Raw genomic sequence first — 19709 nt, 5'->3', positions numbered from 1 at the left:
AAGCAATGGAATTGTCTGCCTTGGGGAAAAAAATGAGCTGCTTATTATTAGGAAGATTGTTTCCATCATCTCTGAAACCTAAATGATTGATTAAAATTCAAAATGGCCCAGCTGGTGTAGCTCAGTGGTTGAGCATTGACATAGGAACTATGAAGTCCTGGTTCAATTCCCAGTCAGGGCACATGCCTGGGTTTCAGGCTCCATCCCCAGTAGGGAGAGTGCAGGAGGCGGCCGATCAATGATTCTGTCATCATTGATGTTTCTCTCTCTCTCTCTCTCTCTCTCTCTCTCTCTCTCTCTCTCTCCCCCCACCCCCTCTCCTTTCCTCTCTGAAATTAATAAAAATAGATTTTTTTAAAAAGCCAACAAATGAATAAATATTTTAGTACCCATTGGTCTGCCTAAATAAAGTTTTGTTGATGTGTTGTGAAGCATTTGAGATATAGAGCCTCCCCTGCAGGAGGACTTTGGGGAAAACCTGCAGATGGTTCATTTGATGACTCCGAATGTGAAGTGTTCTGATTTCCAAAGCTGATGTCTCAACATTCTTGTAAGAGATTTTCTTTCATGTTGTAAACGGAAATCCAATTTAGTTTACACGTTAAAGCAGACGCTACCTGTATTTCTCTTTTGGCAGTTCCCATGGAATTTAGGAATTCTCTCTCAAAAACTTTTTTTTGATAACTGTTCTCACGTCAAGCTGCAGCTTTGAAAGTAGGTCTTCCTAAAATCCTGCATGAACATGGGAGCCTTTACCACACTCTTCCTTAAACTGTGGCATGAGGTCCCTGCCCATTCCAGAGGAATTTCTAGTTTCATTTCTTTGGGTAGAAATGATCTATGGTAGTTAATTGAAAACCTTATGATCATTAACCCATGAATTTCCTATTCTTCTACCAAAGAGAACTGACCTTAGTTGCTTTTAGGGTTTGGAGCATTTGCTAAGAATATATTCAGATTACTTCACCATGTATTCATAAATCCAGTTCTTGTTTATCTTCCCAGAACTCTTGTCCTCATAGCGGCTCAAAGATGTTTGGGTCAGCAGTGCCCCTCATTTCTTCTTATAGGAGGCCAAGATGGGTCGCCGAGCTCAACAGGAGTCAGCTCAAGCCGAGAATCCCCTCAGTGGCAAGAATTCTTCGATTCTGACTGGAGAGGTGGGTGTTAAAAAATCTGAGGAAATGCTACCAATTAGTATTCCATATTTCTTCTCTTTAATGTCAGCTCTTCTCCTATCTTGATTTGGGAATTCCCTTCCTGGGCATTTGTCATCTGAGTTAGAAATGAAAAAGAAACACTTTATCTTCGATGCTGGAATAGTTTCGGTGCATTGCTTTCTATTCTCAAGGAAGAACTTTGTAAAGTTAGCTGAAGCAAGGGACTGGGAAGTTTCAAAATCTAGTTGAAATCCAGGTTGTTATTTCTACTGAATGAAGGCCAGTGAGGCATGCTGGTGACACCAAGTTAGATTACACACCTGGACATCTCATGGGGACCTGCACTTCCTACAGTGTCAGGCAGGAAGGGGATCAGTACTGGCCTTATTTTCCTGGAAACTTTTCCTCTGAGTAGCCCAGACTTATGGGAATTTGTCCGGTTTCCTTGTAGAGGGTGGGTAATCCTGATGAGCAATACTTTTAATGCCAGGGTACTATTTTCGGCAGCTTCACCTTCGTTTGTCCGTTTGAAAAAACGTTGCCCTTTTCAAGAGTCTGCTTCAGGGTAATCCCCTCTGTCAGTGAGCTCTTCTCCAGGTTGAGGTGGGGCTCCTTCCTCTCAGTTTCCATAGTACATCTCACATTATATGCTAATTTTTGTTTTACGTGTCTGTCAGCCCCGCTAGACATTGAGTTCTCTGACAGCAGGAAACCCAGCTTCTCCGTTGTCTGGCTCCTGGGCCCATAGTAGGTTGAGAGTAGATGAGGGGATGTCACTGATAGAAATGTGGGTACAGAGAATCATTTCTCTACTCTAGGATACCAACCATGCCAGCGCAGAAAAGCTGGCAGCTGACCCTTGGCCTCATTGCCTGAAAACAGTAGGGGGAGTGTGAGTTGGGGGGGATTGTGGGAACTGGAGGCCAATGCCCCTTCTAAAGGGGTAACCACTACATAGCCAGAGCTGACAGATGCTGTGGGGAACACAGGCCCAGTATTGCCAGATCCTCTGACTTTGCAAGAGATGTTGGCAGTCTAAACTTGTATATGAAAGCAACAATTTTTAGAGGTTAGTAATTAATATAAAAATTATGGCCTAGATTAGGCCTGAAGGTTGTTAGTATGTGACCTTTGGCCATAGCACCCCCATTATAGTGCTTATTACATTGTAGTCTAACATTTTACAAGTCTGGCTCCCTCATGAAATGTGAGCTTCTGGGAGACAAGGGTGTGTCTTCCCATTGTACCTTTGTTATCACAGTGTCTGTCACAGAACAGGTATGCATTTGACATTGCAAAGGATGAGGGGATGAAGTGCATAGTGTGTGATGGGGGAGCTTAGAAGCTGAGTAATACTGTTACAGGGCCAGGGGTTGGCAGATAGTGGAACATTGGAGGCACGGTTATGGGTGTGGTCGTATAATATAAAAAGACAGTGAAAGAAGACATACCAGCCCCAACCTGGATCTCAAGAAGCTTGAACTGTAGTAAGGTACATCTTTAAAGAGAAAAGGGGCAAACAGATGATTGGGTTAATGGAAATCTATTCTTGGCCTCTGGCCACTTTAGACTATAGTTCTAGGAGGATCCATCGCAATGCCAGATGACTTATTCATTTATTCAACAAATATTTATTGAAGCTTTCTGTGTGCAGGCACCATTTTAGGACTTGGCATATTTCAGTGAACAAAAGAGACAAGGTTCCCTGCCATAACAGAACTTATATTCTTGTGATTATTGGCAGTTAGGAAGACTGACTACGGGTCTACTTAATTGTGAAGGAGGTTACAGCCTGTAGTGGTCAGGTGAGCGAGCCCGTGATGGGCCAGGATGCCCTGGAATGACCTATGGCCTTGAAGCCCGATGTAGCCCCCATACCAAATGGGCTCCTCAGCTGGGGTCAGTAAGCACTGTTCCTCTACCCACCCCCTTCCCCTTGGCTTCCAGCAAGAGTCAGTTCTGTGAGCACATAACTCCAGAGTCACAGACTCTGATGAACCTTGTAGGGTTTCAGCCTTTCTGGAATACTTGCTTATTTCCTTTTTTTTTAAACTATGAGCGTTAGCATTTTTCTGGGAGAACATGATGAAAAGTCATTCTCATCTTTGTCTAATGGGTGTATCTGACAGCGAAATGCCTGCCAGAATTCCAGGATTCCTTCTCTCCCTGGGTTAATTGAGGTTCAAAGCAGTGTGGGCAGCCCCCCCCCCCCCTCGGGGCCAGATGCTCACTGTGCTGTGTGGGACTTTTTGGCTGTTTCTTTCTAAAATTAGATCCTAAGACTTGTGTGTGTGCCCATTTACATTCCGAGTGTATTACTTGATATATTTATTTTTGTCCTCTCGCTGACTATATTCTATGATGAAGCTATTCCTGAAACTGTAACTGTGGTACCTGGGCTTGTCAGACATATTGGAGTTACTTTAGGGTTAAGTAGGAAATTAGTTCAAACAAGTTACCTTAAAGCGAGATGGCAGAGTTGGGAGCGCTGGCGAAGGAAGCAGAGAAGGGGTCCACTGGAAGAGAGAGAGCACAGGACTTGGCATCAGAAGACCAGGGCTTGTGACAGCTCTGCTAATTAATTGCCTGGGTCTTGAACTAGTCCACTAATCTCTCTAATCCTCCATTTTATTATCTGTCAAATAGTGGTAACAATACTACCAGGTTGCTGTGGGGATTAAGTGAAATATGCAATTAAAAGCACTTTAATAACGGAGAAGCCTGGCACAAGTGTTCATTCATGCGGTAAACTAGTGAATAAGTAAGTATTTGGACAGTGCTCTGCTGTTTTTAGTAACGAAGAGGATGTAAGCTTGGGTCTCTGCTAGAACTGATTGGAAAGGCTCTTGAAGGCTGCTCCTCATGTAACCGCAGGTTGAGCAGTAGGGATCCCAAGCAGTTTTTGTGCTTTCTGGGTGCAGTGGACATTCCTTACACGAGTGAACACCAGCACAGGTCTTGGGGTCATGCAGGTGGGTCATTCCGGCCTGGGCTCAAATCCTGGCTCTGCCGCACATTAGTTCTATGACTCCGACCGAGCAAGTTACTTAAAACGGGGATATTAATATTACATACCCCGTAAGGGTGGCTAGAGAGAAAAATGAGGTCATAGACGTAAAGCCCTTAATACAATCTGGGACATAAGTGCCCAATATATTGCTAACCATTATTTTTCTAGACTTTTTTCCTTTTAGGTTTGCCTTAACCATCTCTACAAAGGTTGAAAACTGGTGGTCTTCAGGCTGAATTTCACCTATAGTCATGTCTTGTTTGATGTGGGCAGAGTTTAATTTTTTTTCTTTTTATTTGGTTGTTATCGTTTATAAATTAGGAAACTTCATGTGAAAATCTAAATTTTGGGCTTCTTTCTAAAATCAGAAGTGTTGGCATGGTGGGAGTGCTGGGCTGGCATTCCCACAAGGCTGGAGCTGGTAACAGTGCTCGCGTACATGCGACCTGCCCTCTCCATTTCGCCACTTGGCCACTTGTTACTGTAATACACCTGGTCAGATTTACTCACATTTGGTCTGCCTGGCTTCTATTTCCCATTTGAGTTCCAAACTCCTGCTTTTTTAGGGTGGATTGATTTTCAGGTGTCCTTGTGTGTCTGTTAGTGTTGAATTTGGCTACATCCATCAGAAACTCAACCCCAGTGCTTGAATCAAACAGGCATGATTTTTCTCGCAGCAAGAAGCCCAGAGGAGGGCAGGGCAGGGCAGGGCTGGTGCGGTCCTGCATGACCCTTTCCCCTTCTAGTTTCCAGCTCTGCCATCTGGAGCTTGGGACCTATTCTCATGGTAGCAGAATGGCTGGTTGTTCCCTGGGATCAGAGCTGCAGTCTGGAGAGGAAGAGAAAGGATAGTTGAAGCGTTCAAGGTGAATGCCAACCAAGTGTGTCCCTTCTTTCTTTCTAGGAAAACAGTAGCCAGAGACCTCACCAAGTGGACTTCTAGTTACATGTTATTGGTCTGAACTGTGTCTTACAACCACCTTATTTTGCAAGGGAGTGTTCAACTGGGCATGTGGCCACACCCATAACATTGGGGTGTGGTTTTTTTTGTTAGAGAGGAGAGGAGAATAGAATGGCTGTTGGGTTGGCAATTTGCACTGACATGTGTTTTTTAAAAAAGTAGAATTTATGCAAAGTTGTGTGTGTGGATTTTTTTTAAAGATTTTAAAAAATAGATTTTTAAAGGGAGAGGAAGGAAGAGAAAGAGAGAGAAACTTTGATGTGAGAGTGAAGCATCAATCAGCTGCCTTCCATATGCCCCCCATGAGGGATTGAACCTGCAACCTGGGCATATGCTCTGACCTGGAATTGAACCTGCAACTTCGGTGCATGGGATGACGCCCAGCCAACTGAGTCATACTGGCCAGGGCTTTTTTTTTTTTATTAAATATATTTTTATTGATTTCAGAGAGGAAGGGAGAGGGAGGGAGAGATGGAAAGATCAATGATGAGAGAGAATCATTGATCGGCTGCCTCCTGCATGCCCTCTACTGGGGATCGAGCCCACAACCCGGGCATGTGCCCTTGACTGGAATCAGACCTGGGACCCTTCAGTCTGCAGGCTGACACTCTATCCCAGGAGTCCTCAAACTTTTTAAACAGGGGGCCAGTTCACTGTCCCTCAGACCGTTGGAGGGCCGGACTATAGTTTAAAAAAAAAACTATGAACGAATTCCTATGCACACAGCACATATCTTATTTTGAAGTAAAAAAACCAAAACGGGAACAAATACAATATTTGTATTTGCATGTGGCCCGTGGGCCGTAGTTTGAGGACCCCTGCTCTATCCACTGAGCCAAACTGGCTAAGGCTTTTTTTTTTTTTTTTTTTTTTTAATGTAGCCTTGGGTATGAAAGGGAAGAATTATTTTTCAGTAGTAAAAACAAAACAAAACAAAAAATCAACCCACATCTCTCTCTAGTTTTTTTAATTTAAATCTGTGTAGCGTTCGGTGAAAAATTGTAAGCCCTGAAGTTCCAGGAAATGTTGATAGAATTGCCTGTCACTCTCTTCTAGTTATTTCTGACACCTGGAGGCTTTTCGCTTACAGGGTATGTGTGGTTCAGTCCTCCCTCTCTCAAAGAAGAGGGAAGGTCTCTGGTCATTTGGTAAATTTCAAGGAACTTAACTATTTCATTGTACTGATTGATCAGAACGATGAACTCTTCCAATAGTTTTATTCTTACTCAGAGTTGATTAGAATTGTGAATATTTCTTTCAGGTTGTCCTGAAGATGAAATTAGGTAATGCACATACAGTGCTTAGCATCATATCCAGCACACTGGAACCTCTTAAGAAATGGCAAATCCTAAAAAAGTTTATGACTGCACTCTTCTGGTGTTTGGCTTTTTTTGGCCACCTGTCACAAATCAGGCTTGGATCACTAGATGCATATTTCAGTTAGCAATTCCAGTTGGCATTACAGTCATTGGGAATTGTACTGGAAGATGGTTCCAGGATGATCTTCACTTGTCTAAAGCACATAACTTTCTCTGGGGAGACCAGCTGTGCTAATTGAGCTGGGTTTGATTTCTCTGCTTGAACTTTCACCTCCTATCAATTCAAATGCTGCTGCTCTTATACAGCTCCTTCAAGAAAAGACCCAACACTTTCTACCATAAAGTTACACTATCATACCCGGAGGTTGGAGAAAAGTAATCTTGGGCAAAATATCACCAGGGTTGGCCTGTCTTTTAGGTGAGCACGTCTCTCTTGGGTCTAGATCTCTCTGTGACTTATCTTTTATTTTGCAGATGGTCCTTTCAATAATAAAGCAATTTTAGCAGACATTGGAACAGATGCTACCTCTCTGTTAATTACCTGCAGTATCCTATTTAAGCTCCATGGTAGCTCATGAAGTAAACACTATTATTATCTGATTTTAAGCTATGAGACTTCGAGATGTTGGGTGACTTGTCCAGAGTCCTTCAGCTTATCTCTGACTCTAGTTTAGTTTCTCTGACTCTGGCTAGGTACTTACCCACCACCTAACCTCCTACCTCCTTGCTAGGTATAGACACAGACCTCCCAGTAGAGAGACTTTGGGTCTCTCTCTCTCTCTCTCTCTCTCTCTCTCTCTCTCTCTCTCTCTCGGAATCCTTTTGGAGAGGGAGTAAGTTCTCACTTGATCACTCTTATTCATCCACTTGTCTAGAGAAGTGTTTGAGTCACAGCTGTTCCCTTTCTCTCCCCTGATCCCTCGGTCTTCCTCCAAGGACTCAGACTGAAAGTTAGCCAGATTCTCTCGAAGGAATCTCAAAAATGCTGCTGGGCTCATGTTCCCAAATTAGGCCAATTTCCTCATCCCCCAGCAGCTTTACTCAGCTGGAGCTCCTTTGGCGCTTGGCATTACGTCTCTTGCCCTCCGCCCAGTCCCTGACGGGTCTGCCAGCACGGCAGTTATTTTCAGCCCAGTAGGGTTATCTGCTGACCCTTTTTGGTGACATTTTTCTTCTTTCTCACAAAAATAACTTTCCTGATTGGTCACATTTTTCAGCCTTTTTCATAGTCCCTCTCCAATGGGCTGGATTAAATGATGCTTCTGATAACGTCTTCGAAGAGGGATGCAGGGAATTCGATGTGGAACTGCTCATGAGGAATGTGTTTTCCACACTTCATATTTATGTCGTGCTTTGCATGCTTCAGTTTTGAACTCTCCCTTGGGATGGACATAAGCGCATCACTGACCCATCCCTGGGGCCCATCACTGTGTGGGAGGGAATGTCATCTTAGGGTAGAGCCTGCATTTAGAAAGAGCGCTTCAAGATTCTCCAGCACTGGCTCCGGCTCTGTCATTCTCCCAGTACAACTCCCTTCCACAGCTTATGCCTCATTTTACTACCTGTGAAGCGGAGAATCGCTCTGGCTGGCTTCCTACAAGTCCCGGGTGAACGGCGGTGCAGGGAAGAGGAGGGTTAAATGAGAAATGCATGTAAGGAGTTTAGTGCAGTGCACCATTACGTCAGCTATTGTTATTATTGACACAACCCGAGAAGTAGAATAGATGATCATTTTGTCTTTAATCCCAGTTCTGTCATTTACTAGGCATGAACCCTGGGCAAGTTACTTAACCACTCTAAGCCTGTTTCCTCATCTGTTGAATGGAGATGGTACTAGTAGCTATCTCATAGGGTTGTTGGAAGATAAATAAGAGTATATATAAAGCTCTTAAAATAGTGCCTGTAACATGCTATTATTATTATTATTATCATTATCATTATTATCTGTGTCACATGAGAATTAGAAAGTATTATCAGTTTATCTTCAAATGCAGTTCTATTCAAGATACAGAGAAATTCTTATTTCATGGAACTCTCTGAGTCGTAGGACAAAGAAACATTTGAATGAGGCATCCTTTAGGTGAGAATTTTTGTGCTGCTTGAGACCTGCTTCATTTGTCTCCTCTAGTAGCATCTCTGCCTATGCCACTGACTAGTTATTCGCCAATACCTTCCCATAGAACAATCCTTAATTGTTTACTTACATCGTTTTGTTGTTCTGGGGGTTTATGGGTAGAAATTGAGAAGGGTGGCAGTGACCTTGGTGACCTCTGTGACCTTGGAGTAGAGTAGAGTAGAAGGTAACATCCATTTAGCCATTCATTCATTCACTTATGAAACTTGATTGGGAGCTTTCAGTGTGCCAGGCATTGTGCTTGGCATCCCTGTACTTTCAGGGAAGCAGTCAGAGAGGGGTCTGTGTGTGCCTGGCACAGCACCACGTCACAGGCAGGTTCTCAGTAAATATTATGAAAGAATTCATTGAATACATTATGATGTACATGCACTCATCACCAAATGTAAAAGGCCTCTCGACCTTTTCCTCTCCTATTGAGCTTTTTCTGTTTCTTTTTTTCTCCCTTTTCTCTTTTTTTCTGTGTCTCTTCCTGTTTTTTTTATTCTTCACCAGTGATAACAAAGAACTCCATCCCCCATACTTCTTTTCCCCCATCCTGTTGTATATATTTTTATTGATATATTTATAAGTAGAATTTTATTCATTCATTCACTCATTTATCCTATATTCAATATACACGTTCCAACATAAAAATGAATAATATAACTCTAGGCACACAAATTATAGTATTTAAGTAGTGTCAGAGTGGGAACACAGAAGGAGCAATAACCCTGTCTGGGACTTCAGGAAAGCTTCCTAAAGGAGGGGACCGCTGAGGTGGTTTGAAATGAGTGAGTAGGAATTTGCTAATGAGAGGGAAGAACAGAGGAAAAGCCTGTTTCAGGGCCTGCATTGTACAGGGGCCTGGTGTTTTCAGGGCATGGTAAACAATTTCATGTATTGGGACAGAGGCCTTGTCTTCTAAGTGGAGGAATTTGGGGTTCTTTTGTATGTTGTAGAGAGCCCACAAATATTTTAGGGCAGAAATTACATTGTTGACTTTGTTGTCTAAGAAGATAAATCTGACAGCTATGTGGAAGATGGTCTGGAGTGGGGAGAGTGTTCCCAAGGAGACCAGTGTGAGGTGGTTGGGGCAGTCCTTCTGAGAGATGATGGGGCATGAACTCCAGGCATTCCCAGATCAGTTTTACAGTTTTGGGCATCTATATACCACTTGTATTATTTATTAACATTTTTGTTTAACTCAACTCCCATTTTATAGTTAAATACATTTATTTAAAAAAATTTTTATCAATGAAATTACAATTAATGATAGTAATATTTTTCCTAATTCACACTAAAATACATGCATGGCTGTTTTCAAAAGGCTCATCCATGTACCACCAGTCATCTTGCTTGCACCGGTGGCATTTGAACCTGATTTGGGGAAACAATAAACTGAAGCCTGGCAGAGGGGTAAAGAGGAGAGGTCAGAGCCACTTTTAAGGGGAAATGGATAATGTGGTATTAGATTTGCTGTCTGGAGTTGACCTCATTGTAGCTAAAAGGACTGAATAGGTAATGATGTTTTTGAGGCTGAGAATTTAAGATCAGGAGTGGGGGAGTAAGCAGAGACAATTATTTCAATTTTGGGCATGTTGAATTTGAGTTACCTTTAGGGTTTTCAATGAGGTCTGTCAAGTACATAAACAGATTTGGTCTGGAGCTTCAGAGAGGAAGTTGAAAAACTAGTGAAAACAGATGTGGGAGTCAGCAGGTATGCTCGGATGTCTAAGAAGAGCATATAGGAAAAACTTCTGATCTTTTGGGTGGTACACAGACACCTTCATGATCTTTAGGTGCAAATGTGTGAGGTTTTAAGCAGAGAAGAGATGTCAGATTTGCATTTTAGAAGGAGCACTTTGGCAATAATTGGCCAAGGATGGGTCCAGATTTTGTGAGTCCTGAAACTTACATAACTTAGAGGCTTTTTTTCAAGAAAAATAACTCAAAATTATGAAAGAAAATATTTATAATGAGGTGAGAAATCACAGCTAAGTTACTAGAGGCTTGAATATTCAGGTACTTACATAGAAATGCCTCCTGATTGAGACCTAGATTCCCCTTCCTATCTAGAACTCTAACTTCCAGGTGCCCAGGCAGGTATGGAGTGTAGATTAGAGGAAGGCGAGACTAGCAGAGGGAGATCAGGTAGGACCCAGATGAGAGAAGGTAGAACAGGAGCTTGTTAAGCCTTAATTTGCATTTGTGTGCATTTTCCCCAACACCCCTCAGCAGGCTGGGTATTGACAGAGTGGAGACATATGGTTGGCTCGATCCAGGTTTGGGGGTTTCTTGGACAAATGTGGTAAAAGGACAAGGAAGTGAGACATGACACGATGGACCTTGGAGCTGGGTTGATAGAGAAGTAGTTCCAAAATGTAGTTGAACCAAAATGTAGTTCTGAGAAAAGGAGGGAAGGAGGGGACTAGATATTTCAGAGATAAAGCAGTTCCAGGTTAAAGCAACTTTGCAAAGTAGGTGTTTAAAGGGTTAGGAAACTCTGAGGCAAAGCATTAGATGACTTGTTCATGTGACCTTTGACTTCGAGTGATAGGATGATTGTGAAGCAGGAATGCCCCAGTTTTTGATCAATCTGTACTCAGGTAATTGTCAGTGACCAGAAAGGGAGGTGATGTAGCTGAACGGTATAAGTTTCAAAGAAAGTATTCTGTAATAATGGGGAAGAGTAATGGTGTAGAGCAGTGGTTGCCAACCTTTCGGACCTCACAGACCACCAGTGGCGACCGCTGGTGTAGAGGAACTTTGAGAGGTGAGGCAGGAACATTATCTTGGGACTCTGGTTTTTAATATATATATATGATAGATAGATATAGATATAGATATAGATATAGATCTATCTATCTATCTATCTATCTATCTATATATATTAGAGAGGAAGAGAGAGGGAGAGAGAGGTAGAAACATCAGTGATGAGAGAGAGAATTATCGATCAGCTGCCTTCCGCACACCCCACATGGGGGGATCAAGCCCGCGACCTGGGCACAAGCCATGACTGGGAATTGAATCTCGAATTCCTGGTTCATAGGTCGTCACTCAACCACTGGCCCTCACCTGCTGGGCAGGACTCTGGTTCTAAAGAGTAAGAAGGCTGTATTTGAGAGAACTTAAGAGAAATGAAGTCCACAGGGGAAAGCCAGCCAGGTTTTAGGAGAGGTAAGGAGATGGTAAGAGTGCCGTGTGAATAGAGAATATCTGATCTGCTTAGCCTCATTGAAGTCATTAGCTGGGCTAGATTTCTCCTCATTATGTAGCATGTCAATAATTACTGAGAAGGAGCAGAATGAGAGTAAAATATTCTTTTAATACAGAAAGAGGGTACTAACGAATGTTAAATGTCATTGGTGATAGACTGAAACATTTCTGGTCACATGCCTTTACCCACCATAATAGAGAATTATGTCACCATGTTTAGCTGATTGCTTTTATATTCCATTTTAATCCCTTTATTGGCTTTTTAGGTATAGCTTTCTGTACTGTTTTTTTAGTGGTCACCATAGGGATTGGAATACGCACTCTTATCACTGTTACATAGCGTTAATATTATACCACTTCACATGAAATGCGAGGTCCTTGCAGCAGTATAAGTCCCATTTGTCCCCTCTCATCCTTTGTGCCAGTGATGTCATACACTTTAAAAACTAATGTTGTAAACCCCACAATATCATTTGTCATTTAGAGAAATTAAAAGAAAAAAGAGATAGTCTTGTATATTCACTCACATGTCTACCATTTCCATTGTTCTTCATTTCAGCCTGTAGAACCAGGATTAAGTACTGATCCATGCAGATGCTGTGCTGAGCACTCTGAAAAGCTCATCTAGAAAGGCCTCTTAAGAGTTGGAGAGGTTGGCAGTATCCTTTGCATGGGCAGGAATTCTTCCTGTATAGCCTCAACTGTGTAGCAAAATTTACAGATTGACTGTACCCATGCCATGCCTTTCGTGTCAGGCCATTGTCACCAGGAGCAATAGAATGGCCTTTGGCCTTTCTTGTTAGAGAAGGAGTAGGAAGAGAGTCTGAGAAATCAACCTTGGGCTTGGGCTGATAAGCTGGAAAAGAGAGCATAGCATGTTTTAACACGGGTCTATGAGGAAGTTTTTACCAAAATGAGAAAGCCGAGAACAACGTAGTAAGTTTTTTATTAACAAATTTTATTCAATTTAAAGAATAATTCTCACCCTGGCCAGTATGGCTCAGTTGGTTGGGCATCATTCCATGCACTGAAGGGTTGCTGGTTCTATTCTTAGTCAGGGCATATGCCCAGATTGCAGGCTCAATCTCCAGTAAGGGGCGTGCAGATGGCAGCCAGTCAATGTTTCCCTCTCACATTGATGTTTCTCTCTCTTCCCTCTCCCTTCCTCTCTCTCTGAAAATAAATAAATAATAAATAAAGGATCATTCTTTCCCCCCCCCCCCCCCCTCTAATTATAACCACAACAAATGAGTACAGAGAATGCCCTGTGCAAAACAACACAATAAAGGTTCAAGTTCAAGGTGTTCCTTTAGGCAAGGCTGTAGATTTCAGCCTCTGGTATTAGGAATTTATGCTGCAGTCCTTAATTTTTGGATGAATCACTGGGTATGCGGCACAGTCCATGCTTTTAAGCAGATTGGAATAGAAGAATGGCCACTTGGCCCAGGTAGAAGTAGTGAAATGTTTGATTTCATGTGTCATGTAACTATCTAATTTCTCCCCACGATGTAGTCAGTGTCAGATGGGATTGTACTTCTTGTCAAACCCCTTCTTAATATGGGCCACAATGTTCTTCTCTCTGTTATAGCTCTAGTAACGCCTGAGTAGCACATTCTACCAAGTCCTGTTGCATCTCCTCCAACATATCGGCATTTTTGATCACCACCTTTGCGCACATGGTTACAGTGGAGCAGGGGCTGGCCGACCTCAGCCGTCTCCTAGGGGAGGGTCTGGTGAGCCCCAGACCCCTAGGGGAGACGGCATTGCTCCCCAAAGGATCACTCTTTATCCTGGTTTATGTCCTTTCTAATCTGGTGAGATTGAGAAGGTCCCTTCTTTAATGCAATAATGATGAGAGGAAATGATGGTTTTTTAAAAAGCATTCTTTTTTAAAAATATACTTTTATTATTGATTTTTTTTTTTTTTTTTTTTTTTACAGATAGGAAGGGACAGGGATAGAGAGTTAGAAACATCGATGAGAGAGAAACATTGATCAGCTGCCTCCTGCACACTCCCTACTGGGGATGTGCCCGCAACCAGGGTACATGCCCTTGACCGGAATGGAACCTGGGACCCTTCAGTCCACAGGCTGACGCTCTATCCACTGAGCCAAATTGGTTAGGGCGAAATCAGGTTTCTTACAGCATCAAGGTGACAGCTTTCTCCTCCGCTGTCAACTTGCTCCAAGTGATTCCAGTCTGGATTTGGTTGAGGTAGCAAGTCTAGACTGTGCTTATACAAAGTCACAGGTGCCAGGAGGGCTTGTTTCTTGGAGTGCTGGGAATTCACACTCTCGACATTGTGCACATTTCTGGCTACACACATGCCGGATGGATTTTAACAAACAAAGAACTTAGGAGAATGACCAAAACATATAGGTTTTGATTAATGGTGAAAGCTGAAAGAAATGTTTATTTTGGCTAAACTGCAAACTGTATGGGGGAACAGGGCATTTCTTTATGTGTCTGGGAGGTATAGACCCAAGAAAAGGGAAGAGCTGGGTCACCCAATAGGACATAGTTGTGACTAAGAGGATGCCTTCCAAGGGAGGAAAATTCAGGATGAATTTTAAGAATGATTTTTTGGGGCAGAAATCTGTTTTCTTTGAATCAGCCTCTTCAACACACTGCAGGTAGCCCTATGCCATGAGTCATTTGAAGTGGGCAGTTTCAAGACTGTATTGAGACATGGCTGAGGGGTCTTTTTGTTATAGGTTATGTGGGAATATTTGGGGAATGTGACACCACCAGAGTAACTGCCAGATGCTGTGGTTGTCCCGAGCTTCATGTTGACTTCTCAGCAAGCAGCAGAACTGTGTCTCTTAGGGAAGCTGGAATAGCTGAGAGGTGGACCCCTGGAATGAAACTCGTGCAAGGCAATCCCAAATGAAAGGCCCTGCAGTGTTTTCCTAATAGAAGCTTTCCATTGTCTCAACCCTAGGCATTAAAGGTTTTTTCCTCAAAGCCTTCATTTTATTACTGTCACTAGAGGCCCGGTGTACAAAATTTGTGCATGGGGTGGGAGGAGCAGGGTCCCTCAGCCTGGCCTGTACCCACCCTCTCACAATCCAGGATCCCTCTCACAATTCGAGACCGCTGGCTCCTAACCGCTTTCCTGCCTGCCTGCCTGATCACCCCTAACCGCTCCCCTGCCTGCCTGATCGCCCCTAACCACTTGCCTGCCTGCCTGATTGCCTCTAACCCCTCTGCCTGCCTGCCTGCTTGCCTCTAACCACTCACCTACCTGCCTGATCTCCCCTAACTGCCTGCCTGCCTGCCTGATCACCCCTAACTGCCCCTGCCTCGGCCCCCACTACCACAGCTTCGTCTGGAAGGAAGTCCGGAAGTTTGTTTGGCTGTCCGGTCTAATTAGCATATTACGCTTTTATTATTATAGATTACTTCTGATACATAATATAGTAGCCACTGTTGCATTTATTAGTATTGACTCTGTGCCAGAGATTGTCTCCAGTGCTCACAGTAGATCTGTAAGGGACTTGTGACATTCTCACTTTACAGATGGGGAAAGAAGGCTTAGTGAAGACATGACTAGCCCAAGGCTACACAGCTAGAAAGTGACAGTTCTAGATTTTGAACCCAGGACTGTTCCCTCCACCCTGACCTCTCCTCCCCTCCCCCACCCCACCTTTAAAACTGTAGCTTTCTCCTTTTCCTTCTGGTAAACTCACTTCTCCCTTCCTAGTTTAGTCACGTGTTCTTAAAGTTACTGCACTGTTAATATGAGAATAATATCTTGTGATATTCAGTAAATTCACAACTACTTCCCAAGGACAAAGATATATGCTGAATTCAGCTTAGCAGTTTGGTATAGTGCTCAAGCTGTTACAGTTTATTTTGGGTATCACTCATTAATCCAGACTTTACCCTTAGTCCCTCTCTCTGCTTGCCTCACTAAAGAAATAAGGATAAGACCAAGCTACTTTCTGGTCCTCCTATCTTACTGAACATATCATCAGTAGATACCGGTATCAGCATTTTGCCATATTTGCTTAAATGATCATTTATAAAAAGTATTTAAAATATGCATTTGTCTTTTATATATAATTTTTTGCTGAATTATTTTGAAGCAAACATCATGACATGTCACTTAAATGATTCAGCAAATATTTCTAAAAAATAGGAGCATTTTCCTAGAAATCTATTTTTCCTCAATAGTATTAACCATTCCTTACTATCATCTGTTATCTGGTCTGGAATTTATTTTCCCCAGTTGTTTCCAAATGTCTTTTATAGCTATTTTTTTCAAACCAGAATCCAATTAAGAACCACCCCAATTAGGTTTCTCTTGTCTTAGTTGAGAATAGTCCCCTACTCCACCCCCACCTTTTTAATAGTATTGACATTTTATTTTATTTTATTTTTATTGATTTCAGAGAGGAAGGGAGAGGGATAGACAGATAGAAACATCAGTGATGAGAGAGAATCATTGATTGGCTGCCTCCTGCCTGCCCCCTACTGGGGGGCGTCAAGCCTGCAACCCAGACATGTGCCCTTGGCTGGAATCGAACCTGGGACCCTTTATTCCACAGGCCGATGCTCTGTCCACTGAGCCAAACCAGCTAGGGTGGTATTGACTTTTTAAAAAATATTTTTTGCCTGCTTTTATTTTATATTTTATTTATTTATTTTTAAGTCCTTACCCTAGGATATTTTTTCCATTGGCTTTTAGAGAGAGTGGAAGGGAGGGAGGAAGGGAGGAAGAGGGAGGGAGGGAGGGAGGGAGGGAGGGAGAGAGAGAGAGAGAGAGAGAGAGAGAGAGAGAGAGAAAGAGGGAGAGAGAGAGAGGAGAGAAATAGAGAGAGAGAGAGAGAGAGAGAGAGAGAGAGAGAGAGAGAGAGAGAAACATCGACATGAGAGAAACACAATTGTTTGACTCCAGGACATGTCCCAATCAGGGCTGGGATCAACCTGCAACCAAGGTATGTGCGCTTGACTGGGAATTATACCCGTGATCCTTCTCTCCATGGGCCAATGCTCTAACCACTAAGAAAAACCGGCCAGGGGTATGTGCCCTGACCAGGGCTGGGGATCAACCTGCAACCGAGGTATGTGCCCTTGACTGGGAATTGAACACGTGACCTTCGGTCCATGGATCGACGCTCTAACCACTGAGAAAAACTGGCCAGGATGACTTTCTAGAGAGATTGGGCCAGTTGTTCTATAGAGTCTATAGAGTTTCCCTCCTGCTGGATTTGTCTGATTCCTTCTTCCTCATCTCATTGAACTTATTTCCAGGAAGCTGGAAATCAGATAGGAAGGCTTGATTAGATTTCCTTTGAACATTTGTGACAGGAATTTTTCCTGGGTGGTGCTGTGTGCTTCACGCGGCAGCACATCAGGTCCCACTGCTAATGCTGCTACGTGTGATCACTGAGGTAGGATGACGGGTGTAATTCCCAGTTGAGGACACATACCTCGGTTGCAGGTTGATCCCCGCCCTGATTGGGACACATTCCGGGGGCAAACAATCATGTTTCTGTCATGTCGATGTTAAGGAACATTTTCTCCCTCGCAACTGGCATTCAGCGTATGGGGTTTTTTCTGGCACCAAGAAAATGTCCAGTTCCTCATCAATCTATCTTTCACCTAATGGCTTTAACATCTCTTGATGATCAGCTTTCTTTCTTATACTTAAAATAGATTTTTGATTTTGATAAGTCCATTTCAGCTTGAAAGAGCTAGTTTACTCATAGGGTTTCTTAGATGGTCCATTACTTTCCATGACCTTCAATCCATGAGGGGAAACTCAGGTCTATAATGAATTAAGACCTGTCACACCCAGGGTTGAGGCAGGAAGAAGCAATGGCAGAGATGGAACTGTGCACGGCCGACAGATGTGAGGACTAAACGCCAGCCCTACAGTGTCTGCATGTGTTAATAAGTGTTAGTTTCCTCTCTCATCAAGCATGTAACAACCCATATCTTCTTTCAGATTGCTGGAGAAAGGAAGGGAAACTTGTTTTTAGCCAGTAATCAGGGTTGTTAGCCAGTAATCAGGCTTGCACATGAGAGCTGTTTTGCTCCTAGAAGCTGGAAGGTGGGTAGGTGTGAAGTTGCAGTGGATGTTGCTTAACCAAATGTCTTTTCTGCTGGGAATTTGTGTGTCTGCACTAGTTTTTTGAAACAGGCTGTAGTTTGGATTTGGGGCTGATTCATGTCGTGGGGTTTCTAGATCTAGGATTTGTGAGAGTTTGTAAGAAGTTTCTAAACTCAAAAGGCTCCTTTTTTGGCACTGCAGCATCTTTTCTATTTTGGCATCTTAAGAATCTGGGGGAACCATATAAAGATCAGAAACTAGTCTGGCCCTGAAGGCTCCCTCTGACTTGGTAATTCCACTTGGTTGAATCCTGGCCATTCGGATGAGACCATATAAAGAGGCCGTTTCCTGAATTTCCCGCTCTCTGCCTGTCACAGGGTCCTTTTTGTAGAAAGCTGGTATTTCAGGACTGCAACCACCAGTCATGTGCTTCCCACTCTTTACTCACAGTTATTCCTGCCCCCTGTTTATTTTTGGAGGGAGCACATTTTTGCTTCTCCTCAGGAGCTATGCGGGGTCCTGCCCCCTTCTGTCCATCAGGCTGCAGACCCGGCAGACTGCTCATTTCCCACACTCGAGACGCGACTCCAGCTTTCAGGAGAGAACACGAAGGATGCACTGCCTCAGGGCTACCATCGCCATTCCTATTTCTGTCCCTCCCGGTGTTACACATTTTAAGACTCTTTTCTAAAAACAAGTTTGAGTAATGTTACCTGGCAGTAAATCTGCCAGAATTGGAAATTGTTTTCTCAGCAGATGCCTTAGGGCTGTGCCTCTGAATTTCCCAAGAAGAGCAATTTAAAGAATACACCAGCACTTTTGAATTTTAGGATCAGTCCTTCTCTTCTGGCTTTTTAAGATCATTTGAGTTCTACCCTCTCTCATCCATTCAAGTTTTTTTCTTTTTGTTCCTTCCTAACACAGGGATAGCACACAGATTTCTTCCCAAGTCATAACTCAAACAGACTGGTTATTTCTTCCCAAGTGCTTGGCTAAGGTGGATTCTGGAACTGGTGTGTGCTCCATGAGAAAAGTGCCACAACGGTCTCAGCCTGCCTAAAGATGAAGTTTCTAGGTTCAAGGATGAAGCAAGAGTAAATTCCCTTTCTTTTAAATTGGCAGGCCATTACACAGAGAACTCAGAACACAGAGAACTCAGACACACAAGATTTGAGAAGAAATAAATCACATAGTCATGTCTTCTCTTGACCTATCTAGACCTGATGGGCAGGGGAGGGAAGGCTCCCTGGCCAAAATGGAAGGATCCGTAACTAACCGGTTACAACTTCTCACCACTGCAGGTGGACCGGGACTCTGACATTTGCCCTGAGGAGGGCATCCAGGCCCTGTCCCTCTCTGAAGTGCCCCAGCATCTGATCTATTACCACATGGGGTGGGGGGAGCACAGCAGTTCTGGCAGCTGGTCCTAAAAGGAGCAGCTTGGCCTAGGAGTAATGACTTGGCCTAGGCGTATGTCCTGTGTTTCAGATCACCCTGGGGAGAGAGCCGTGGGCTCTTTGAAACAGGGCTAAATAGGTATTTAGATGTCATTGTAGCTCTGAGGGAAAGCAACCAAGCATTCAGAGGCTGAACTGTCCACCCAGGCCCTTTAAGTTATATTGCTAAAAGCCACTCATCCACCAACATTTCAAATAGATCATTTGCACCTAAGTTCAAACTCTATTGCATTGTGTTTGAGTTACATCAGCTGCATTGTAAAGTAATGGATGCTGAGGAGCTCATCATACCCCCTCCACCCCCCCACCGCCAAAAGTTTTCCCAGGGACCCCTCCAATACGATGATCAGTGGACAGCATTTGCTACAGCCTGAGTGTTATATGCTATCTTGCACCTTGTATCTAGTTGCTT

The 19709-nt window shown here is 43.3% G+C and overlaps 1 protein-coding gene and 1 pseudogene across 3 annotated transcripts in view; one reads left to right on the top strand and one right to left on the bottom strand.

Annotated features, from left to right (window-relative positions):
* IFT43 (intraflagellar transport 43) overlaps window positions 1-19709 on the top strand; it is a 71557-nt gene that overhangs the window by 2350 nt on the left and 49498 nt on the right. For both annotated transcript variants that reach the window (XM_081105170.1, XM_081105169.1), the window contains one exon: window positions 1071-1160. In XM_081105170.1, the coding sequence (XP_080961296.1) occupies window positions 1080-1160 (81 nt within the window). In that variant the 5' untranslated portion in view covers window positions 1071-1079. The remainder of the gene's footprint in view (window positions 1-1070; window positions 1161-19709) is intronic.
* Window positions 13191-13460, bottom strand: LOC308526666 (dynein light chain 1, cytoplasmic-like; annotated as a pseudogene). Its single transcript has one exon. The product of its transcript is annotated as a dynein light chain 1, cytoplasmic-like (transcript).

Source organism: Myotis nattereri, assembly GCF_964212035.1.
Source record: "Myotis nattereri genome assembly, chromosome: 1".
Taxonomy (NCBI): Eukaryota; Metazoa; Chordata; class Mammalia; order Chiroptera; family Vespertilionidae; genus Myotis; species Myotis nattereri.
This window is presented reverse-complemented; position numbering and strand designations above follow the sequence as displayed.